The sequence below is a fragment of the Gorilla gorilla genome, chromosome 1, assembly GCF_029281585.2.
Source record: "Gorilla gorilla gorilla isolate KB3781 chromosome 1, NHGRI_mGorGor1-v2.1_pri, whole genome shotgun sequence".
Classification (NCBI taxonomy): domain Eukaryota; kingdom Metazoa; phylum Chordata; class Mammalia; order Primates; family Hominidae; genus Gorilla; species Gorilla gorilla.
This window is the reverse complement of record NC_073224.2, coordinates 223,917,862-223,943,370: the sequence shown is the minus strand read 5'-3', so window position 1 is coordinate 223,943,370 and position 25,509 is coordinate 223,917,862. Positions and strand designations below refer to the sequence as shown.

At 43.4% G+C, this 25,509-nt stretch overlaps 1 protein-coding gene across 2 annotated transcripts in view; it reads right to left on the bottom strand.

The window, feature by feature from the left end:
- Positions 1–2,383: 2,383 nt before the first annotated feature.
- The window catches only part of FBXO42 (F-box protein 42), a 108,392-nt gene continuing 85,266 nt past the window's right edge, over positions 2,384–25,509 (bottom strand). For both annotated transcript variants that reach the window (XM_004024747.5, XM_055385611.1), the window contains 6 exons: positions 12,128–12,281; positions 11,234–11,344; positions 9,162–9,258; positions 8,623–8,679; positions 7,815–7,931; positions 2,384–7,313 (listed from right to left, as the gene is read on the bottom strand). In XM_004024747.5, coding sequence (XP_004024796.1) covers positions 6,198–7,313; positions 7,815–7,931; positions 8,623–8,679; positions 9,162–9,258; positions 11,234–11,344; positions 12,128–12,281 — 1,652 coding nt within the window. In that variant the 3' untranslated portion in view covers positions 2,384–6,197. The remainder of the gene's footprint in view (positions 7,314–7,814; positions 7,932–8,622; positions 8,680–9,161; positions 9,259–11,233; positions 11,345–12,127; positions 12,282–25,509) is intronic.

The window sequence follows — 25,509 nt, the reverse complement described above, 5'->3', positions numbered from 1 at the left end:
GACAGAGGGAGGGGAGAAACGGGCAAGCATTTTCTTCCTCCTGCCCATCTGCTTTCTTTCTCAAGACTGCCTCCGACAGATCGCCCAAGCACACTTGAAGCCTTTCACAGGGTGCCCTCAGGTGGCCTTTTGGGGAATCACACCCATCCAATGGACTAAACGATTCTTGGCTGGTTCCAGCTAAGTTGCTAACCTGTGAGGCTGGCTGCCATCACTGCCATTTTACTGATAAAATTGAGGCTCAGTGAGGCAGGATGACTTGCTCCAGCTCAAAGTGACAGTCAGCTCCTGAACCTAGGTCTGCCCTGTCCTACTGCCTCTAAGTCCCTTCTGAGTCCACAGAACTATGTTTCAAAAAATTGAAATGGCATCAAGCGTTTCCTTGGTTCCAATCTTGATCTGATGCATCTCTGTTATTTCCTCCCATGCAGGTAGTCAGACCCTGTTTGAACACTTCCAGCCGTGGGCAAATCATCACCTCACACAGCATCCACTGACATGCTGGCAGTGTTTGTGGGAAGATAAGTAGTAAAGCCACTGAGACCAGAAGGTGGAACTTAGCTGGGAGTCTCTCCTTGGCCTGGGGGAGGTGAAAAGGCACAGAGCACTAAGCCCCAGTCACGTGCGGCAGCACCACGCAGAGGCCAGCCTGCAGGATTTTCACGGGCAAAATTTTGGTGGATGCTTCCTGTCCTGCCTGGACGTGGGGGTGCTCAAAGCCTACCACTTCCAGGAACCTTTCTCAGGCCTCACGGGAGGAGTAATGAAGGCAAAACCTTGGGCTGAGGTGCTGATTCCCGCACTGTCTCCCCTTCCCCAGGCAGATTTTTAATTTACAGCCGAATGTGCATAGGCCTCTGGCCCTTTATTATCTATTTGTTGGGAGATGGAGTCTCGCTTTGTTGCCCAGGCTGGAGTGCAGTGGCGCAATCTTGGCTCAATGCAGCCTCCACCTGGGTTCAAGTGATTCTCCTGCCTCAGCCTCCTGAGTAGCTAGGATTACAGGCATGCACCACCATGCCTGGCTAATTTTTCTATCTGTAGTAGAGAAGGGGTTTTGCCATGTTGGTCAGGCTGGTCTTGAACTCCTGACCTCAAGGGATCCACCTGCCTTGGGCTCCCAAAGTATTGGGATTACGGGCGTGAGCCACCATGCCCAGCCCACTGGCCCTTTAGTATCCAGAAAAGCAAGAACCCTGGCTGGGGAGTGCTGTGCTGGCCCTGCAGTGGAAGGCAGTAGCTGCCAACTTACTATGTGCTGGGTGCTGTGCTGGCGCTTTTCACATACAACTTCAATTAACCCACAGGCTCCTATAAGGTAGAAGCAACTACATTTACAGATGAGGAAGCTTGTATCCAAGGTTAAGTAGTAAGTAGGGAAAAGCAGGATTAAGCCATAGGCCTTCGGAGCTTCGGGACTGCGTTCCAAACCATCATCTGCTGTGCCTCTTCATGCCCCTGGGGCCCTGTGTCTTCATCTTTGCTTAGGGGGCCAGGGAAGATGCAAATGTCATCCTGGCCCCTGGGCCTCTGCTCCAAGCTCATGACCACTCTTGGATGTCCACTGCAGGCTGGTACTGAGGCTCTGAAACACCAAGCCCTTCAAGCGTGATGGAGCTGCTTTATTATTAAATGGCATTGTCCCCAAGGAGTGGCAACTCTCCACCTCTCCATGAAAACACAACCTCCTAGAGAAGGTATCTCTTTCCAACTACTGTGCCTTCTCAATCTCCAACCTCAATTGTTTCCCATCAAGACAACTTTTTTTTTTTGTAACAGGGTCTTACTTTGTTGCCCAGGCTGGCATGCAGTAGCACAATCATGGCTCACTGCAGTCTTGACCTCCCTAGCTCAAGTGTGATCTTCCCATTCAGCCTCCTGAGTAGTTGGGACCACAAGCATACACCACCATGCTTGGGTAAATTTTTTTTTTTAGAGATGGGGTCTCACTATATTGCCCAGGCTGGTCTCAAACTCCTGGTCTAAGTGATCCTCCTGCCTCAGCCTCCCAAAGTGGTGGGATTACAGACATGAGCCACTGTGATTGACCTCTTTTTTTTTTTTTGAGACAGTCTAACTCTGTTGCCCAGGCTGGAGTGCAGTGACACAAACCTGGCTCACTGCAACCTCTGCCTCCTGGGTTGGAGCAATTCTCCTGCCTCAGCCTCCCAAGTAGCTGGGATTACAGGTGCCTGCCACCACGCCCGGCTAATTTTTGTATTTTTAGTAGAGACAGGGTTTCACTATGTTGGCCAGGTTGGTATCAAACTCCTGACCTTGTGATCCGCCTGCCTCGGCCTCCCAAAGTGCTGGGATTACAAGCGTGAGCCACTGCGCCCGGCCAGACCTCTTTTTTCTTTTTTTGCTAATAAAACAGTTAAGACAATTGTCCATTTTATTTTATTTGTTAAATTGCTAAAAAGTCATCAGGGGAAAACATTAACAAAAAATGAAATTGACAGATTTAAATATCAATGAAATCCATGTTTCATTCCTACACTGTTATGTGCCCAAAATGACTATCTCAGGGTAAGCCACCTGGCATCCCTGAGTTGTATGGGAAACATCACTCACAGCACCAGCTTCGCCAGGGCACATGGGGTGTGCACTGACATGAACCCTGGTTGGAGGGAGGGGAGCAGAGCAAGTAGAGTGTACAATGAAGCCAACACCTAAAGTTTGCTCTCATTTGACAATGAACACGGTGAGAGGGAGCCACTTACTGGTAACCATGCAGAACATGCCTTCTGCAGTTCATGGAGAGGCTACATGGGATGCAGGCCTGGAAATTCAGCTTCCTCACCACCAGGCGTGGTTAGATCCTCCCCACTGACTTGTGCGCTGGTAAGAGACCATGGATAATGCAAAGTAGAGCACATCACCATGCCAGGATCACCACAAGGACAAGGACAGACACACAGACCAACCAGGAATACCACTTTTAAGGGGGAAGGAAAGAGTGAAGCAGAAGGAAACCCAGAATGACAAGGTGAAAGAAAGGAAAGGGAAACATCTCTTTGTTCTCCATTGGCTGGTGGCTTTCTGTCCTCCAAAGTCAAGGCTTCTTAAGTTGGTTTTCTTTCTTCCTCCTCCTCCTCCTCTTTTATTTTAAAGAGTTCCAACACAGTTCCTAGAATAGTTCATGGTTTTCTGCTGTTGCTGTAAAACTCGAACATTAAAATCAAATCAATCCACAGACAGCTGGGAGGAGAGTAAGCCCAGTATGCCCTAAAATGAAATTTAAGCTTGTTTCAACACCAAATTTGTGCTCCCAAAGTGTAGGGTAGGGTGGGGTTGTGGAGTCCACCAACCAAATGAAGGGTGGAAATAGGAATGAAAACACAAAACCCTCTCTGCTGCATAACCTGTGAAATAAGAGAACAGGAAGCTCTGTCCAAGAGGGTAGGGAAAGACTAAAATTCTTACGTAAGATGGACAAGGTGACCAGTGAAGTCACTAGGCCATGGGAGCTCTCAAAAGGCACACTTGCAGGAATGGAAGGGGTTAAAGCTTCAAGTAGAAACAAAATGAATTTTCAATAAATACAGATAAATATTTGCTTCAGGTGCTCCTGAGGGTTAAAAAAAAATTAGTCTCATTTTTCTCAGTGAATTTTAAGACAAAATTGGTATCATGTGAAAAATGGGGTCATGGTTCAATCTGGCCTGACTGCAGCATCCACGGCATTGTGGAAATGCTCACCTCGGCCGAGACACGTGAAGTCCCACTGCACAGGTGGCTTCAGGAGGCCTGAGGAGACAATCACCTTCACTGTGTTGAATCACTTTCCCATGGTACACGCCCACAGTGCCCAGGAGCTATCAAAACCAACAATAATGGGGGCAGACAAGGCAGATTTTTCTTAAAAAGCTGTAAGCAAACAGTCTGGTTCCAGGCAGTATGCGTCAAACTGGAATTCAATGGAGTTCAGAGGAACCAGATTACTTTCTAAGACAATCAACATATCTGTTGCCTGCCTACTTGGGGGAAGTGGAAGGAATCAACACGTTAACAGCTGGCTTAGGAAGGCCACAGGACTAAGGGAAAGACTGTAAGGTTGAGATTCTGTACTTTCAGGTTTCTAATATACTTTATATTTAGATAGGAACTACTGAGTTTGGAGGCACAGTCCATGCACAAACACAATGTCCTAACACAAGGTACAGCAATAGCGGTAACACCTGAATTGCTAGCCTTCTGGCCCAGCTTTCCCTTGTAAATAAGGACCCCACACGATCGAACAGTCTTTGCCAAGCAAGGATTGGCAACAGCACCAGAGCCCAAGTCGGGAAAGGGAAGTGTGGAGCTCCGAGCAGTTGGATGCCACATAAGTAGACACATGTTGTTTCCTCATTGAAGGGAACACAGAGAGCAGTTTCTGGAACACATACCCCTCCCCACAAGCTAGGCTTGGCACCAGGGTGGCTTTCCTACGAAGACGACATCATAAAAGCTAATGGCTAAGGGAAAGGATTCAGCATGATGTAACAGGAGAAAACACACTTATCAGTACACTTAGGCTGCCAGATGCTGGCTGAAAGCCAGGACCCGGGCCAGCTGCAGCAGGCTTTGTGCCTGAGAAACGCTAATAATAAAAAGAGGAGTGTCAGGGTGGGAAGGTGATGTTTTGAAATTAGGATTTAAATTTCAAAACAAAACAAAGGCAAAACAAAAATCCTCTTTCCACTGATGAGAAATCACCAAAAATCCCTATTTAAATGGTGCCATTTGAAATAAACTTATTTTGACATCTCCTATGCCCAGGCCATGGTTGAGACTAGTAACTTTCTGTATCAAGCAAAGAAATGCTCTACTTGGTTACACCTTAATCTCAGAAATGAAGTGAAAGTAAAAACCCAAGCCCTATTTGGGTGACACATGAAGAAGACAAGTGCAAAGGATGGAGCTGTTTCTGAGGTCAGCCATGCGTCAAGAAGTCAAGTACATGATTCTCAACTCCATCACCTGCCAATAGCCAGGAAGAGGAATATATGTCACCACAAGGAAAAAAAACATTTCTAAAAAGAACTGTTATTGGAATTCCCTTCCAGAATCAATTTCCACATTCTACAAATATGGGATGAGTGTGCTCAATGTGCTTTGGAAGTAAAAAGAAGCCCATAGGGAAAAAACAGTATCTTTTGATGCTTCAAAGATTTCTCACAATATTGGCATCTTAGAATTCCCTACTGGCCCCCTAGTGACACCAGGGAAAGGGTTCCACAAGTATTTCTAAGCAGCTTCTGATTTCTGTAGGCACCTGAGCTTTGTAAAAGAAACAGAAAGTCAGACAGGTTTTAGGACTTAACCACATATGAAAAAAAAAAAAAAAGAAAGGTAGAAGAAAAAAGCAGCCTGTAAGTGAATGGAAAAGGCAGTTTCCAAGTACCATGTTCTAAGGGAAGAAAGAGGAGAATAAATATGTTTTTTGGCAACTTGCCACCAAATATGATTGATTGTCAGAAATTTCCACAATCAGACACAAAATGTTTTCTGAGACACACAAGAAGCACTCCAAAGACCAATGGACACTACTAGGCGGTCAGATGTTGGCTGCATAAACATTATTTCACGATGACCCAGCACACAAATGTGGAATAAAATCCTTTGTTGGGTAACTTTCCTCAGCCATAAAGGGCAAGAGGGGGCCAGGCACTGGCATTTCTGCAGAGCTGTCACAGGTCCTCTGTGGTTTTAAGAGAAGGGGAAAAACAGTTACTTTTACCCTGACAGCACCTGAAGCATGGGAGTCTAAAACCCTCCACCTTTGCAACTTACATATGCCCTTTCATTTTTTAACTCCAAGAAGGCCACATAAAGATTTACAGGGGGCTCTTCAGTTTCTTTTGGGAAGTTACTGATGTTAGTCTGTTCTCTAACTTCTTGGTCTAGTTACCAGCAAGGTAGAAAAAGGCAGCCCAGCCCCTGTTAAAACACAGCAACAACTTTATCTGAACCAGGATGGAAATCTCTCCCTTTTTTTGTCAACAGAGTTGGCTATATAATATATATATATATTTATATATAATTTTTTTTCTTAATGGAGATTTGATCCCAGCCTGGAGTGACTTCGGTTAGGAATTAAAGAGTTTTGGCTTCTGGGAGTAATTTTGTTTTCCCAATTCTCAGTCCAAATGCTTACACACTGGAAAATTCCAAATTAAAAGCCACAGAAAAGGAAAGGGGTTTAGAACACATTATCTCTTTGCTCGTACAAAGTACAAGGCGTTTGTTTTTGGATAGTACTTCACATTCTGTTTCTTGTCCATGAGTCCTCCAAATATGATGAGTTCACCCCTGCCTTGTACCACGGTATGCAGGCTGGTTTCAGGAGGTCCAACCACAGAACTGCTATTAAATACTTTCCATTTGACCCGCCCCTTCTCCTTGGTGTCTTTAATGTCCAGCACGTACATCTGCATGGGCTTGCAGTTCATACTCTGGTATAGGGGTTTGCCAACATTTAGGGACTGTGGAGGGTGGTGGCCCAGGCGGCGAGCAATGGGAGGTAAGGAATGTCCATCTCCTTGGGCAGGCCCTGGGCGAGGGATGGGCACTGTTTCTCCACTGCTCAAACTCTGGCTCCCAGGAGAGCCTGGAGAAGACCCAAGAGGAGGACTTAGTGCTGCAGAGGCCGAGAGGCCTTTGGAGGACATCGCTTTGATGGCTTCCAGACTCCGACGCAGGGCACCTGGGGAGACGGCCCCTGCAAGGGCACTGGCCACGTGAGGTGGGGTATGCACACCATTTGTCTGTTCAGGAGGGTGTCTCATACTTCCCCCAACTGTCCTATTGTCCATGCCATCCATGGGATTGCTACTGGAAGCGGGTTTCAGATCCCAATTCAGATCTATGGATCCTAATCTCAGATCTTTCTGATCTGGTAGTGATCCTCGTCGGGGGGCCAAAGAAAGTCCTATTTTCAGGTCGTATCCTTCAGCAGCAGATGGAGTACTTGGAGATATGGCCTGTACAGGACTGTCCAAAGAAGAGCCACCCACAGCTGCCGTTCCTGGAGACAAACTCCCACCATTGAGGATAGGAGAGCCGTCTCCTCTGGCTGGGGAAAGGCTCCCTTCCCGGGAACCTGAAGGAGTCTGCCTTTGAGCCCTGGGTCTCAGTGTTCCCCAGCGGCCGTTAACACAAGGAGCTTCATCCATGCTTCTTACTGGAGACTGAGAGCGGTACTCTCGGGTTTCAGGAACGAGAGCTGGAGGAGTGGCACTGATAGGTGATGGGCGAGAGTTCAAACTGGGGCTGAGTGGGGCTCTCCCACTAGGAGCCTGGCTGAAGACCACCACACACTGTCCCACCTGGAAGACAAAGGACCAGTGCTCACACTCTTCTATGATTCTGATTGTTCATTCAACTGTCAAACATTTTGTCATGAGCATCTGTCATGTGCCAGACATTTTGTAGGTACCTGAGATATGAAGATGAAAATGATGTAGTCTGCCCTCTAGGCTAGAAGTCAGACATGGGAACAATTGCTGCTTTGTGTGACATATACTATCATTAGAGATATGTGTACAGAAGGGGTGGGGAGAAGGGAACAATCAGTTTTTGTTAGAAGGAGAAGGGAAAGTTTCACAGACAAACAGATGCTTAAAGTTGGGACTTACTGAATGAGTAGGCCCCTGTAAGTTTTCCCATTTAGTGAGAAATGCCAAAGGAGCTATGGCTAATGTTCACCTCTTTTGTGACACCAAGGTGTTTTCTATTTTTGTACAAATTTCTTTGTAACCTGACAAAGTAATGTGGTTTTCCACAATTTAGGACCTGTCCTCCTGCTAGCCTGTCAGCTCCCTGCTTACCCGGCAAGCTGGATGGCACCACAGTTCTGGGGCCCCATGCTCTTCATTTTCTACCTTGAGTGGCTGCCAGGCCCAAGGACCAGAATGCATGTGCAACAACCAAGCATCCTTGAATAGCTGTAAGAGAAAAAACCAATAACAAGACTCAGGTGTGATATGCGTTCCAAAACACACACACACAGAGTTGCAGTCTCAAAGCTGTCCTGTCTGGTCTTGAAAGGATGTGGACTCTTCAGAAGGATAGCAAAATCCTCAGTTAATTATTCAGTTGTGCATGCATCCACTTATGCTTTCATTCATTCATATATTACCACTGGCTTAGCACATGGAATTGTGCTTGTGACCCATGAATCAACTGAGTGGTTTTGACACTTGCCCATAATTTTATGTGTATGTATTGGGGATTGAAGGAGAGGATAAATAATACATATCCACAACTTTCTGAATCTGCTTTCTTAAATTCTGTGTGAACTCTGACAGTTATCAACCTGCTTTTTTGTTCCACTGCCCTCTCCCCTTTGAAAATATGATAGCAGTAAACTTTATAGCCTAAAAAGGAAATAGGAATAGGAAGAATATAGATATGAATATTCAAGAGACAAATATCTATGATTAAAAGGATCCCCCCACAACCCTAAAAAAAAGCAGAAACAAAGGCCAGAAAATACAAAGGCTATACCCAAAAAGCATTCCTTAAATTAAAATGCCATGGAAATAGTCTTGTATACTCCTAGAAAAGAAGACAGGGGAAACAGGTTTTGAACACTTAGTAGCATGCACATGGGAATGCCACAGAAGCAATACTCACAGCATTGGGACCGCCACACCCTCCGAGGATTAAGATAGTTGCATCATCTATGACAATCTGAGGAGGGGAAGACATTGAAAATAAACCTACAAAGACACAGGTTTCTGACTTTCTATGCTTCACTGGTATACGAGAATAGCCTACCTAGCTCCCAAATGGGAATGTTCTAGTTACCATAACCTCTCCATTCTCCTAAAAACATATCAATTCTGATCCCTGTGAACAAATTACTGATAATTCACCTGAAAGGATACATTCTTTGTTGATCAAATATTAACATGAATGTCAACCACATAAAATGCAGGATTCTCTTGAGAAACGACACAGCAAAGTAAATGCTTTGGGGAGGAGCATAATATAAAACCACTATAAATAATATGACCCATTAGAAGTTGAAAAATAAATACCAGTAAAAAAGAATGATACATTTTCTTTGGCTTAGTGCATATTGGCATCTTACCTGACTCCCTCCTCCCTCTCCCGTCCTAACTGAAAGACGCTACAGTGTTTGCTGAATAGTTATTTTAATTCCTGAGCACCTGAGATTGGCCACCTCGAGGATGAGGACTGGGGCCGGAGATGTTCGGCTTGGACCACGCCCACTGCTCAAGGTCAAGGACCCAGACATCATTGCTCCTGTGAATTAAGGACAGAAGGATAAAGGTAGTTAGGAGCTCCCAGGGACCATAATGGTGGCTGGGGAGTTCCACATGCCTATGGCCCATCTGGCAAACTTGCACCATTTTCACTTTCACAGACTGTGTGGGCTGGAGCAGGTTTTAGAGATGCCCTACTCAGAGTTCAGGGGCTTCTGAACCAGAAAGAGACCATGTTGCTGAATCCCAGCTCTGTAGCCTGAACAAGTCACTTAATTTTCTCTAACTCTGACTTTATCTCTAAAATGAAAATACTGTTACTACTCTCTGAGGAACTGATATAAAATGAAGGGACCTTTATAAAGATGTGCAGCAAAGTGTTATGCTCCTACTTAGCACTTAGGCTGTATCTTTCTTCCCCTACTTTCCCTAGAAGTCATCCTGAGACCCTCCGTCTGCTCTTTCCACGAGGCCTCATCTGAGCCACGTCTGTGGCCAGACACTAGTACCTAATGAGATTATTTTTTTAACCATCTATTAACTGAAGTAAAAGCAGATGATTAAAAAATAGTTAATTGGTGACAGCAGGAAATAGACACTGGTCAAGCTACAGTTTTCAAAAGCAAAAACCACAAAGAAGAGAAAAAAATGATTCAAAAGGCAGCTTCATCATTGTCCAGGAGTTAAAAGCTTTATCGATTCTGGCTACAAAAAGTAATTGCACAATGACTAATGAAAGCTGCAGTTTTATCAAGGACAGACTGGCATCTCTAACCCTCAAGGGACCAACATGATGAGGACAGACTCCTGGATGGCAGTCTCTCTTTCATGGTCACTTAAGGTCACTGATTCACCCACAAAAATACAGGAATAATAGTTCCAATATCTGAAATCCTAAACTCTCTCATTGGGAGAGTAGCTCCTATAATCTCTCTCCATAACTGTTTTAAAATATGAAGATGGAAATGCCCTAAGGGAGGACAGGTGTGGGATGGTCTTGCTGCTGACAGCTCATCAACTTCCACTTCAGAGCACAGGGGGAATGACCACAACTGCTGCTACCACTGAATCAGACAGTGATACAGATGGAATGCTCTGGCTCCTGACTATGGCTTGAGCTGTCCAGTATGGCCAGAAGTGGACAGGACAGGAGGTAGGGACAATGACCTCACAGAAATGTCACGCCTGACACAGTTTTCCTGCTCCTACCCATTCCACAACCCATCCCATTTGTTTTTTTCTTTTCTTTCCTTCTTTCTTTCTTTTCATGCCCTTTACATGTGGCTCAACCAACCTATCACATTTGGAGGGCCCACCATTTCCACTTGTCCTGTCAATCTCCCCCTCTTCTCCTCTAAAGCCCAAAAGGGCAAGAGCTGGGTAATAAAGTAGAATAAGTAAAAGCATTCTGTTTCTCGAAAGTTGGCCTTCTGCAGGCACAGCACAGCAGGCAAGGTGGAGGTTCCATCAGAATTTGATCCTGCTGAATAGAACCATGTGTCAAAGAGATTCTATATAACTATGATTTTATAGAGCAAATTTTTCAATTTATTGGTCTGTGATTAAGGGATTAAAGAACAGAATGCTAGGATGAGATAACTAATTGGATTAATTAGAGCCATGCTCAGGAATACTGACCCTAACTTTTTTTTTTTTTTCTTAAGAGTCTCGATCTGTTGCCCAGGCTGGAATGCAATGGGGTGATCTTGGCTCACTGCAATCGCCACTTCCCAGGTTCAAGCGATTCTCCTGCCTTAGTCTCCCGAGTAACTGGGACTACAGGTGTGTGCCAACATGCCCGGCTAATTTTTGTATTTTTAGTAGAGATGGGGCTTTGCCATGTTCGCCATGCTGGTCACAAACTCCTGACCTCAGGTGATCCACCCACCTTGGCCTCCCAAAATGCTGGGATTACAGGTGTGAATTAGGCACCTGGTCCCTAATTCACTTTTAAACCTGTTATTCCCAGGAGTATTTACCTTCAGGCTCATATGGAGCAAATCAAATGTACTTACATTTGCCGGGATCCTAAAGAGCCACCAAAGACAATCATTTTATCATCTATCACACAGGAGGAGTGGCCAGCCATGGGAGGTGGCCCATGGGTTGTCACAATGCAGTTCCACCTAATGTAAAAAGACAGGAGGAAGTCAAGAAGTCAGCACCACACACTTTATGTAAAAATAGTAAGTAGGCATCCATTTAAAATGATAATCCTATCACTTTCAGCAGAGATTTGTTGGGATAATAAGTAGAGGATGGCATAATGTATTTATGCCTTTCCTACAAGTTTGCTTAAAGTTATCTTCTTTCAAGTTCTGAATGTAAATGGTCTGGAGGGAGAGAGATGAGAAAACGATGACAAGAGACAAGATCATGGCTTCTTTGGCCTGGTTTGCTGACAAAGCACCACCTGCCACCTGCTACCTTTCCCTATGGTCCTGATCAGTAACAGCTAACAAGCGCCATGTACTAAGTATTCCATTACAAGAAACAGCGGTTGCTCTCATTAAGAGATATATGTTTGAAAAACAATTCAGAGTAAGTCTTGGAGACACAGTTAGGAGTAAGGAATCATCTGGATCTACAACACTCCTGGAGTGTTAGCAGCCAAAGCTGAAGAGCTCGCTGTTCTTCAACTGGCTCATTCATTTTTCTTGAAAGAGGAATAAATCTCTTCTATTTTTTCTCTTTAGAATAAGGGTTCTAAATGCAGGGTTCTAAGGGAGTCCTGTAAACTCTCTGAAACTGTTGGTAAAATCTGTGAATATGTGCATTTTTCCCCTCCTGGGAAAAGAGTCCACAGCTTTCCATCTAATTCTCAAAGGGACTCTTGACACAAAACACAAAGAATCCACTGATTTAAGGCCTTTTCTTCCAGATTTAAAGAGTTTATCTTTGTGACTTACCAATTTTTAGAGGGTGAGTAAGTGTGTATTTCATCAAAGAATCTCTCTGGCTGGTGTAGGGGATAAGGGCTTGGTCGCGTCCAGCCACCAAACAGCACTAGCAAGTCCTTGTACACGACCAGAGTTGCTCCAGCTTTGGGGGAAGGATAGGACCCTAGGGAAAGTCAGTAACACCATGGTTAGCATTCAGGATCTCACAACAATCCGTAGTTAGGCTATCCATAGATCACCTTTCCCTGGAAGAGTAACAAAAGGGGAACTAATACTACAAAGTGCAGAGGAAAGGTGGAAAGAAAACTGGGTTTGAGTCTGAGAGAAAATCATCACTAATTCACACATCTTTTATTATTAACAGAGAAATATGAGTTAGAGAAAAGTTACTTAGCCTCTCTCATGTTTATAATTTGCTCACCTAAAATTAGGGATGAGAGTACCCATCTCATAAGGCTGTTTTGAGTATTAAATAGTATATTCAAAGCACCTAACATAATGCCTGGCACATAGAAAGTGCTCAACAAATGAGCACCCCTTCCCATCCCTTTAACAAACTTAACAGAGGTCACAAAGAAAAGAAAGAATGTAGAGGACCAGGGAGAAGTACACATAGGGCTGGATGTCTGGATGCAACTTAAAAATAACTCGTTACAAAACACAGGTAAGAAAAGGAGGCAGGAGGCAGTTCTTATTTGTCCCGTGAGTCAAATTTTAACATAGGGACCTCTAGGCTCCTAGCTATGGGCTTCACATAACCAGATAGCCTCAGCCTAGCACAAATGGGGCAGACCTTCAAGGATTGGTGTGAAGGAATTCCAGTGAAACCATAAGTCTTACACCAAACACCATCTAGACTGGACCTCTGGGCTACACTGACCAAATTCTGAAAAAACAGTTTGGCTTATGCTGGAAAACTTTAGAGATAACAAATGTCTTACAGGAGCATAATTTTTCAAAATCTGTTGTCTTTGAAATAACAATTGCTATTTTTCCCCATCCCTCACTCTACATGTCACCTTTAGTTTCCTCAAGACCAAAGTAACTTGTCCCAATATCCAGGTGTCAGTAAATACCAGAATACTTTTTTTTTTCTTTGGAGGCGGAATCTCGCTTTGTCACCCAGGCTGGAGTGCAATGATGCAATCTCGGCTCACTGCAACCTCCACCTCCTGGGTTCAAGTGATTTTCCTGCCTTAGCCTCCTGAGTAGCTGGGATTACAGGCATCTGCCATCATGCCCAGCTAACTGTTGCATTTTTAGCTGAGATGGGGTTTCACCATGTTGGCCAGGCTGGTCTCAAACTCCTGACCTCCGGTGATCTACCCGCCTTGGCCTCCCAAAGTGCTGGGATTACAGGCGTGAGCCACCATGCCTCACCGAGAATACTTTTTATAAAAAAATCTTTTTTTTTTCTTTTTGGTTAAAGCTGCAGGACTCATTTTTCAAAGGATATCTTAAGCAGAAGAAATCCCAACACTACATTAACCTGACAGCAGTTGAGATGCTCCAATCTAGGTGGAGAGCTTTGCTTCCTCTTTCAGTAGCACGTTACAGGAACACTGTTTGAAAAGCCCTGCTCAGACTGCTTTAATGGTGTCACTTACGAAGTCTCAAGGTTGAGAAGGTAGAGCAGAGGACTGTCTTTCTTGTGATCTCACTTAGGGGAACAATACGATTTACTGAGAAGGCATCAGTCCTAAAGAGTACAGGGCGAGCATCTAAGAACACCATGTGGCATCAGCTATTTTTCATTTCTTCTTCCTTTTTTTTTTTTGAGACAGGGTCTTGCTGTTGCCCAGGCTGGAGTGCAGTGGCACAATTACGGCTCACTTCAGCCTCAACCTCCTGGGCTCAAGGGATCCTCCCACTTTAACCTCCCAAATAGCTAGGAATACAGGCAAGCACCACCATGCCCGACTAATTTTTAAATTTTTTGTAGTGATGGGGACTCCCTGCATTGCCCAGACTGGTCTCAAACTCATGGGTTCAAGCAATCCTGCCGCCTTGGCCTTTCGAAGTGTTAGGATTACAGGTGTAAGCCACTGTGCCTGTCCGTGTCAACTATTTTGAATACTTTCCTAAATAAAACCAACACTAATCCAGACCACAGAAACTGACTGTAGAAATGAGTCTTTATTTATTTATTAATCTTGAGACAGGGTCTAGCTTTGTCACCCAGGCTAGAGTGCAGTGATGCGATCATGGCTCACTGCAGCCTCGACTTCCTCAGGCTGAAGCAATCCTCTTGCTTCAGCCTCTCGAGTAGCAGAGACTACAGGCATGTAATACCATATCCAGCTAATTTTTAAAATTTTTTTGTTGTGATCAGGTCTTGCTATGTTGCTCAGGCTGGCCACGAACTCCTGGCCTCAAGTGATCCTCCCGCCTCAGCCTCCCAAAGTGCTGGGATTATAGGCATTACCCACCTCACCCAGTCAGAAATCTTCTCTAGGAAGAGTTATCACATCAATCTGAAGTGCTGAGGTATTACCCTCAAATCCCACAAGAATAGTGATTAAAGAGGCTATTGTCTTTCATATAGCCTTACTGTTCCTGGTCAAAAACGTTTACCTCCCCAAGGGGATCTATCTCCTAGCCCAATTAGAAAGCCTAAGTAATATAATGGTCTAGTTAAAACACAACTATTGCTCTAAAATAATTTAATTTGTGAAATACCAGACAAAGCTTCCAAGTTCTTGCCTCTAACTTGGAAATCATCAGTACTATGAAACAGTTAGAAAAAAGAAAAAACAAATAAACACATCACAGGCTTCAGCAAAATAGTAATGTAAACTCTCTAGACTAGAATGTGGATTTGGATTTGAGATGCTGGGCTTAAAGAAATTATAAATGCAGTATAAGAATATATACCTCTTGCCAGGCGCAGTGGCTCACACCTGTAATCCCAGCACTTTGGGAAGCCAAGGCAGGCAGATCACTTAAGGTCAGGAGTTTGAGACCAGTCTGGCCAACATGGTGAGATCCTGTCTCTACTAAAAATATTAAAAAATTAGCCAGGCATGGTAGCCCATGCCTGTAATTCCAGCTACTCAGGAGGCTGAGGCACAAGAATTGCTTGAAACTAGGAGGTGGAGGTTGCAGTGAGCCGAGATTGAGCCACTGCACTCTGGCCTGAGTGAAAGAGCAAGACTCTGTCTCAAAAAAAAAAAAAAAAAAAAAAAAGAAAGAATATATACCTTTTAAGGTGGGACATATTCATAGAATTTTTAAAAGTATTCATAAAACATGGCATACATAATGAAAGTAGAGGAAAGACTACACTTTAGATCTGTACTGCCCAACAAAGTCACCACTGGCCACATGTTGCCCGTGGTTATCAAACTAAAGAGCACAGATGTAGGACATTTCTATCATTGCAGAAAGTTCTATTGAATAGCAGTATTTTAGAAAAAGGTTTTAACTTTGTCAACAGTGTGCCTATGTTTTGGGGATTATGGGAAAGTAGCAGGGATAGATGAATAACTTAACTCCAAGAGAAATGACAATTATTGTTACTATAACTCTTACTACTGCTACTGATGGTAATGACTAATATTTATTGAGCATCTACATCTATTATGTACTATGCAGCTTTTTTTTTTTTTTTTTTTTCCAGACAGAATCTCACTCTGTCACCCAGGCTGGAGTGTAATGGCACGATCTCGGCTCACTGCAACCTCTGCCTCCCAGGTTCAAATGATTCTCCTGTCTCAGCCTCCCAAGTAGCTGGGATTACAGGCGCATACTGCCACGCCCGGCTAATTTTTTGTATTTTAGTAGAGACGGGGTTTCACCATGTTGCCCAGGCTGGTCTCAAACTCCTGAGCTCAGGCAATCCACTGGCCTCAGCCTCCCAAAGTGCTAGGATTACAGGTGTGAGCCACCGCGCCTGGCCCAATTACTATGCAGCTTTTTAAGTGCTTTGCATGTATTAATTAATTTAATCCTTCTAAAATTCCTAGTTTTATTCCTATTTTACAGATAAGAAACCTGAGGGCACAACTCTTTAAATAACTTGTCCAAGGTCATAGAACTAATAAGTGAAGAGCCAGGATTCTAATCCATTTATTCTGGATTTTAATTTTTAATTTTATTTTTTTGAGATGAGGTCTCACTCTGGCACCCACGCTGGAGTGCAGTGGTGTGATTGATCATGGCTCACTGCACTTCTGACCTCCTGGGTGCAAGGGATCTTTCTACCTCAGCCTCCTAAGCAGCTAAGACTACAGTCACAGGCCACTACATCCAGCTAATTTTTTTTTTTTTTTGGTAGAGATGGGGGTCTCTCTGTGTTGCCCAGACTGGTCTTAAACTCCTGGCCTCAAGTGATTCTCCCACCTCTGCCACCTCCCAAAGTGCTGGAATTACAGGCATGAGCCACCTCACCTTAAAAGAATGAGCTTTAAAGTCAGAATATATCATGCTGCACTTCATGCATACAGATACATTCCTTCTGAATAGTTGCCACAAACAAGTCTGATGCCTTAAAAGGTCTAGTGTTTCAAAGCTGAAGAAGTTCTTTCTTCAATCTTAATCCAGTAAAGCCAAAGACCTAGTCAGAGAGAAGTAAATTAAACAGAAGGCTATTCTTAGAACCTCTTTTTCTCTACAAGGCTCTGGGACACACTCCACCTCTAATATAGGACCATTTACTTATTCTCTGAACTCTCCAAGGAAAGGTAAGCTGAGGCCAGCGATAATGATAAATCAATATAAGAGATCCTCTAGGATTATCTTAGGTAAGGGCTTTCCAAAACAACGCCTCAGATATCTTGACCTTTTAGAAAGGCAAAATCTTTCCCTCTACTTTTTATCTCATGAAGCAGGAGAACTCCTCCATCTAGAATTTATCTCCATGGCCTATTTTATGTCACAAAGAGTAGGAGCATCTTAAATACCTCAACTTAATTTCAGCATCTTAAGTATCTCAACTAAGTAGGGGAAAGTTAAATCAATTGTATACCCCCACCTCAATTTGTGGGTGAACTGGAAAAAAACTTACCATACAAGAACAAATGAGGTGGCAGAGATCAACATACAGCTTTTATACAGTGAGTTCAGCAACCAGAAGTCAAGCATACAGGTATATCAATTTTTTTTTTTGTTTTTGAGACGCGTCTCACTCTGTCGCCCAGGCTGGAGTGCAGTGGCGCGATCGCTGCTCACTGCAAGCTCCACCTCCCAGGTTCAAGGGATTCTCCTGCCTCAGCCTCCCGAGTAGCTGGGACTACAGGCACCCCCCGCCACGCTCAAGCTAATTTTTTTTATTGTTGTATTTTTAGTAGAGGCAGGGTTTCACTGTGTTAGCCAGGATGGTCTCGATCTCCTGACCTTGTGATCCACCCGCCTTGGTCTCCCAAAGTGCTGGGATTACAGGCGTGAGCCACCGCGCCTGGCCCAGGTATATCAAATTTTATGTGACCCTGAGTGCCCATATAATATTTGGCATATTTATTGCAAATTGGATACTTTTAAATTATTGCTACTTTAAGAATCGATATTGTGAAGCCTTTATAAAGAACTCCTACTTCCATTATTTCTAAAAATCTACATATTTCATATATATGTGTGTGTGTATATGTATATATATTTTGAGATGGGGTCTTGCTATGCTGCCCAGTCTGGTCTTTAACTCCTGAGCTCAAGCATTCCTCTTGCCTCAGCCTCCTGAGTAGCTTGGACTACAGGAGTATACCAAAATGCCTGGCTCATATTTCATACTTTGAATTTGTTTAAAGCAGATGGTCCTTAATTCCCTCTCGATGATCTTAAAGCAAAATCTATAAATCAAATGAATTTATGGTGAGATCACATGGGGTGTGGTGGCTCAAGCCTGTAATCCTAGCACTTTGGGAGGTCAAGGCAGGTGGATCACTTGAGGCCAGGCGTTTGAAACCAGCCTGGGCAACATGGCAAAACCATGTCTCTACTAAAAATACAAAAATTAGCCAGGTGTGGTGGCATGTGCCTGTGGTCCCAGGTTCAAGAATTGCTTGAACCTGGGAGGTGGAGGTTGCAGTGAGCCCAGACCGTGCACCAGTACACATGGTGTGGTCAGAGATTACGGGGATCCATCAATTTTGGCAATTTCTTTTTCTTTTTGAGACAGGGTCTCACTCCGGTTGCCCAGGCTAGAGTCTGGAGTGCAGTGGTGTAATCGATCTCAGCTCACTGCAACTCCGACTTCTCAAGCTCAGGTGATTCTCACACCTCAGCCTCCCAAGTAGGTGGGACTACAGGCACGTGCCACCACGGCAGGCTAGTTTTTTGTGATTTTAGTAGAGACAGCATTTCACCATGTTGTGTAGGCTCGTCTCAAACTCCTGGACTCAAGCAATCTGCCTGCCTCGGCCTCCCAAAGTGCTAGGATTACAGGCGTGAGCCACAACTTTGGTAATTTCTATATCAAAGAATAACATTCTCTTTAGCCAAAGTGGAGTTCTGGAAAACAAACAATAAGTCTCTACTAGAATTTCAAGAAAAACAAGAAAAGCCATATTCAAATTACATAACTTTATTCATTTTTTTTTTAAGTTCCAGGAAAAGCAAGCCATTTAAAGAGTGCCTAAGCCAGGCGCGGTGGCTCATGCCTGTAATCCCAGCACTTTGGGAGGCTGAGGCGGGTGGATCACGAGGTCAGGAGATCGAGACCATCCTGGCTAACATGGTGAAAAATACAAAAAATTAGCTTGGGTGTGGTGGCAGGTGCCTTGTAGTCCCAGCTACTCAGGAGGCCGAGGCAGGAGAATGGCGTGAACCCAGAAGGCAGAGCTTGCATTGAGCCAAGATCACGTCACTGCACTCCAGCCTGGGTGGCAGAGCGAGACTCCATCAGAAAAAAGAGTACCTATAAACTTTCTTTAAAAGCACACGGCCGGCCAGGCGTGGTGGCTCACACTTATCTAGCACTTTGGGAGGCCGAGGCGGGTGGATCACCTGAGGTCAGGAGTTCGAGACCAGCCTGACCAACATGGTGAAGCCCCGTCTCTACTAAAAATACAAAAAATTAGCCGGGCATGGTGGTGCACACCTGTAATCCCAGCTTCTTGGGAGGCTGAGGCAGGAGAAACGCTTGAACCCGGGAGGCAGAGGTTGTAGTGAGCCAAGATCGCACCGTTGCACTCCAGCCTGGGCAACAAGAGCGAAACTCCGTCTCAAGGAAAAAACAAAAAAAACGAAAAACCAAAAAACAAAACAAAACAAAACAAAAAACCCACGGCCATACATTATTAACAATAACTTTTTTTTTTTTTTTTTTGGAGGCAGAGTTTCACTCTTTTCGCCCAGGCTGGAGTGCGATGGCACAATCTTGGCTCGCTGCAACTTCCACCTCCCAGGTTCAAGCGATTCTCCTGGCTCAGCCTCCCGAGTAGCTGGGATTAGAGGTGTGTGCCACCACACTTGGCTAATTTTTGTATTATTAGTAGAGACGAGGTTTCACCATGTTGGCCAGGCTGGTCTCGAACTCCCGGCCTCAGGTGATCCACCTGCCTCAGCCTCCCAAAGTGCAGGGATTACAGGCATGAGCCACCACGCCAGGCCAACAATAATTTTTATATGGAGTAGCCGTAGATAAAATGTCAAGTAATGACTTTGAAGAACTGCCCGAATGTGCATGTAATTCATTCCAAACAGCAGCTACAGTTATAGCACATAGGTTTAATACATTTTTATTAAAACACACATATCTGCCACACTAGCACCTGAGTAACTGGAAATCTTGAACAACATGGAGTACTCTCGGAATAGCTGACATTCGATAGTTAAAAAGGCACATAACCACTATGGTGACATATGATGAAATAAATACTCCTCCTGCAAGAATACTTATAAAATGAAGGTTTTATACTCATTAGGACATTTCTTGGCCTGCCTTCAAAATAACAAAGCCACTGGGCTTCTAAATTCAGTCTAAGTGCCATTACTGCACAAAAGTGAAGAAAGGAAGGGTGTCATTCCCATGAGTTCCCATCAAGCACGACAGGACCAAATGTGCCCACATAAAGCGTAGATGAACATGTTACTTGAGCCTCTTCCCCTAGAGCCAGGAGTCACCCTCATGGGCTTCATTCCCCAAACACATCAAAGGCCTCCTAAATTGCACAGCAGATATGATCAATGGAACAAATTTCAAAACAAGGCACAAGCCCAAAAGGCAGCTGTGGCAAACTGAATAATCAGATAGACACCCTATACAACAGAACTAACATTCCCTAAAACAGTAATAGGTTCAGCTGTTTCCCAAGGATCCTATGAAATCAGAATAAAATTTCACATATGAAAGGGTATAATTACACGGCATTCTTGTTTACGTTTGCAAAGAAGCTGGTTAAACAGTGAAGCAGTTCCAAATCGTACTTTGATTTCTATGCCACTTTCCCACAATTGTAGTTTCTATTTACACAGAACCCAGGACTAAATAGAGCAGCTCAACTATTTGGTAACAAGATAAAACAATCACCTGTTTTAATTGGGGATGCCTGTATTTTATGCATGATTTAAAAATGTATGTATATATTTTTTGAGACGGCGTTTCGCTCTTGTTGCCCAGGCTGGAGTGAAATGGCGCGATCTCGGCTCACCGCAGCCTCTGCCTCCCAGTTTCAATGGATTCTCCTGCCTCAGACTCCCGAGTAGCTGGGATTACAGGCATGCACCACCAAGTGGCTAATTTTGTATTTTTAGTAAAGATGGGGTTTCTCCATGTTGGTCAGGCTGGTCTCGAACTCCCAACCTCAGGTGGTCCGCCCGTCTTGGCCCACCAAAGTGCTGGGATTACAGGTATGAGCTACCGTGCCCAGCCTAAAAAATATTTTTATATCTCCATGCTATTATCATTTTTTAGTATTCGTTTATTGTTAAGGTGTTATAAATAATACTGTTTGATGGCCTATTATGTGCTAACTACTGAGTGCTACAAATTTTATATTTATTATCTAATTTAATCATTATAACCTTAAAATGCACGTATTACTAGCCTCATTTTACAGATGAATAATGGTAGTTGAAGCTAATGCATAATGCTTACACTGAGCTAGACACTGTTCTAGGTACCTCTTGAAAACTAAAAAAGAAAAAAAAAAGGCAAATTCCATGTTCTAAGTAATCAAGAAATCCAACCTAAAGGGTTATTTAATGAAAGAAGAGTTAATCCCTTGTCCTTGGAAGTTTAGGTTCAGATGAGTCCCTATAAAAAAAAAAAAAGAAAAAGAAAAGAAAAAGACATTTCAAGGCCTCCTAAAGGAGCTCTATATGGCTCACAAAGCCTTTTGGTCCCTGATCTGCATACTACACAGTTGGCTCTGAGTACAGGTGTCTTAGGCAATAATAGCCAAACGTCACAAGATGAGAAGCAGGTATATAATCCTACCATTTTCTCAATATCACTTACATTCTCAACAAATAGAACTGTTACTCTAGTCTTACACACTTCAGACTTTTAGGGAGAAACTGACTTATTTATTTTTATTTCCTTAAGAAAATGAAAGTGCTTTAAAACACTTTCAAATAAAATAATCAAACAAGATAGAACTTTTAAAAGAAAAAGTCAGAACCCTTTCTACCCCATGGAAAATGGCTATTTTCATTGCTGTTTTCAAAGTATAGTTTTTTTAAAAAAATAGAAACATGTCTTTCATACATATATAGAGTAAACATGTGTTAGGATATATTTAACTTATTAATAAGGGAGCAAGCAGGAAGTAATGCTAATTCAAAGGAGAATTTGAGGAAAGGAGCCATGCTAAAATAAGTTTGCTAACAGCCAGGCACAGTGGCATGCACCTGTAGTCCCCAGCTACTCAGGAGACTGAGGTGGGAGGATGGCTTGAGGCCAGGAGTTCCAGACCAGCTTGGGCAACACAGTGAGATCCTGTCTCTACAAAATATTTAAAAATTAGCTAGGCGTGATGGTATGTGCCTGTGGTCCTAGCTATTTGGGAGGCTGGGATGGGAGGATCACTGGAGCCTAAGAGTTGCAGTCTAGCCTAGGCAATATACAGCAAACCCCCCCGTTTCTTAAAGAAGTTTGCTAAGTTAAGGACAAAACTAGTTAACGTCTATGGGACAGTAGAACTGTAACCTTTGGGTTAATCTTTCCTGTTTGACAGAAATGATCTGTATCTTTTACAGGCAAAAATCTACAATTAACATGTAACTTCACAAAGCCTAAGCCCTAACTAATAATAAATAGTAAGTCAAAAAAAGGTACATTGCTCTAGGGTAGTTCTCAAACTAGGTTTATCAGAAGCAGCTGGAGGACTTGTTAAAACAGATTGCTGGGCCTCACCTCTGAGTTTCCTATTTAGTAGGTCTGGGTGGGGCCTGAGAAGTGGCATTTCTAACAAGTTCTTAAGTGATGCTGATGGTTTGGGGAGTAGACTTTGAGAACCATGTCCTAGAGAGTTTAATAATCCTTGGGTGAGCCTGTTAAGATGATGCTCCAACAGGACAACGAAAGGGTATCTAGTCATCCTTCTGCCTTATTTCCAAGTTCTGGATGATTTTTCTTAACACCGAACCTCTCCAGACTTATTTTCTGTGCATATACTCTGTGTATGAATATAAAGAATCCAGCTGGGTGCAGTTGCTCACGCCTGTAATCCCAGCACTTTGGGAGGCTGAGCCAGGCAGATCACCTGAGGTCGGGAGTTCGAGACCAGCTTGACCAACACGGAGAAACCCCGTCTCTACTAAAAATACAAAATTAGCCAGGCACATGCCTGTAATCCCAGCTACTCGGGAGGCTGGGGCAGGAGAATTGCTTGAACACGGGAGGTGGAGGTTGCGGTGAGCCGAGATCGTGCCATTGCACTCCAGCCTGGGCAAGAAGAGCGAAATTCTGTCTCAAAAAAAAAAAAAAAAAAATTATTTATAGTTACCTGCCAAAAGGAACAGTAAAGAATAATGGGATGAATAAAGTAGGAGGTGCAGGTCTTAAGGAGAATTTGAGGAAAAGAGGCATGCTAAAATAAGTTTGCTAACAGCCAGGCACAGTGGCATGTACCTGTAGTCCCCAGCTACTCAGGAGACTGAGGCGGGAGGATGGCTTAACCTCCTGCCTTAAGATAGGTTAAGTCTCCCCATCTTAACCACTCTGTGCAGACTCGCTTTCTCAGAGTGGGTCCAATATAAAGCATTCACTTCCAATTCCAGCTCCACAGGCAGTATACCAGTCCTTCACACACAAAACTGGCCTTGAGGGCAAAGTAATGCCAGATAGACCAGTTAACTAAAACCCTACCCCACAGATGCTGTGTTTTTTGTTTTGTTTTGTGGTAGTGAGGAGCCTCAAACTGGCGTGTGTATGGGGGGTGGGAAGGATGGATTTTGCTGATAAAACAAAAGCTGGGTCTTGGAAAGCTCTGACTAAGCATCTGGCTTGGTAAAGCTGTCATCATGGTATTGTGTGAAGTGACTGACCTCGACAGCAGGAGTTCAGAGATCAGGATAATTTGGACAGATATTTCCCAGAATACCATATTACCATCATAATCAGAAAACCTAGAGGGCACTGGAGGATAGCGTGGCACATGTAACTTTGAAGGAAACAGATTCCTTAAAGAAAAACTGCTGGAGTTATAATTTAACTGCTTACTCAAAACTATTTTGATTTTACAGGTAATACTTTGTAAGGGCAACAACAAAAGCATGTTTCATGGTTCTGTGGTTTGAGGAGGTAGGGATAAAAGGATAATTGAGAAAAACACTTCAAAATTCATGAGTATAAAGTCTGTCTTGACCATAAACACCTTGAAGACAACTATTTGGAATGGTCTCCAAAATACTGCAGCCCAAGGACCAAGGGGGTTCTATCTGGAATAGATACTAGTTTCTCTTCTGGTAATAAAAATATTTCCAACTTAACATCAATGTGGCCAATAATAATTACAAGTCATTGCATTTATATAAATGCCCATGAAGATACAAGTACATGCTTTAAAGAAAGAAATAGGAAGTAAATACAAACTTACAGAGCCTCTAAACTCCTGCTTCCTAAGACTTGGTTCTACCCAGGAGTGCTCTTTAATTGCAGTTCTAATCAGGGGTGTTGAAATTATCCATTTAGATTCTCCCCAATAAGACTATACTATCCTAGAAGACAGGGACTATTTCTTATGAAAATGTTTGTTGAATTGAAGCCATCCATGGAAGCCAAATGGTTATAGATCTCTCATGAGCTGAGATCAGGGTCGGCTCCAGCTAATTATAACATACCCTAGAGGCATCAGCCGACCTTTGGGTGGGGTTAAAGCCAAACATTTCTTTGGGTCTCCCCCTCTACCCACTCCATTTTTTCTTCCTATTTTACTCCTCAATTGTAAAAAGGCCAGAAAAGTTACTGATTGACATCAACATTCACTGGTATTAGACAAAACTTGTCTGGATCTCAGGATTCAGGGTATACATTATTATTACAACTATATCCATATCTTTAAAAACATCATTCTATGGGTCATTTATGAAATATCCAAATAACAGGAACTTTTGTAATGGGCATGAGAAACTTTTAGATCTTGTCTAACTATGCCACAGGCATGAACTAAAGGAAATTCTCTATTGGCATTGTTTTCACTTCTTAACAAAACCATATGAAAGACCACTTGATGAATAGGGCAGCACTTATCAGCTAAAAATTAACAATACAAAAGCCAGTAATAGTTCCTTGTTACCATTTCAAGTAGTCTTTTGATTCAATTTCTGAGGGAGGAGAGGAGGTCCAAAGTCTCAGTTTAATCTGATAATTTGTTAATTGCAGTTCTAATGGGGGTGGGGGGCATAGGGGGTACTCTTTCAAGTAGGGACTTTAAGAAGTGAAAACAATGTTACCAGTGATAAAGTTTCTGGCCTGGTGTCAAAACAGAAAAATCCTTGTCAGCCCTGAGAGTGAGCCAAACTGAAATATGGTAAAATCTTACTTATTCTCTCCCTGGGAGGACCAAAAGTTACCCAGATCTGTGCTATACAAATTTTCCCACTCTTGTCTTTAGCAGGAGGTAATGTGTATACACCTTAGAAAAGCATGTATTCTGGAAAAATCCCAGGGTCTGAACTTTCTAAATAAACAAGAAGGATTTCTTCCTTTTCTAAGGGAACCTACTGGCTCTGCTTTCATTCACACGTCCTGAGACCATCACAGGTCCAGGTTGTTACAGGACTGCAAAGGGCTACAGGAAACAAGGAAGAACCACCACCTCATGAAGAAGGTTAACCAGGAATAGGTCCATGGGTCAGGGAGGAGCTACTATAACTTAAAATATTCCCTTAAATAACATCTTAACTCCTTCTTAATCAAAAGCACATCACTTTAATAAGAACAAAGAGGCCGGGCACAGCAGCTCACGCCTGTAATCCCAGCACTTTGGGAGGTCTAGGCAGGCAGATGACCT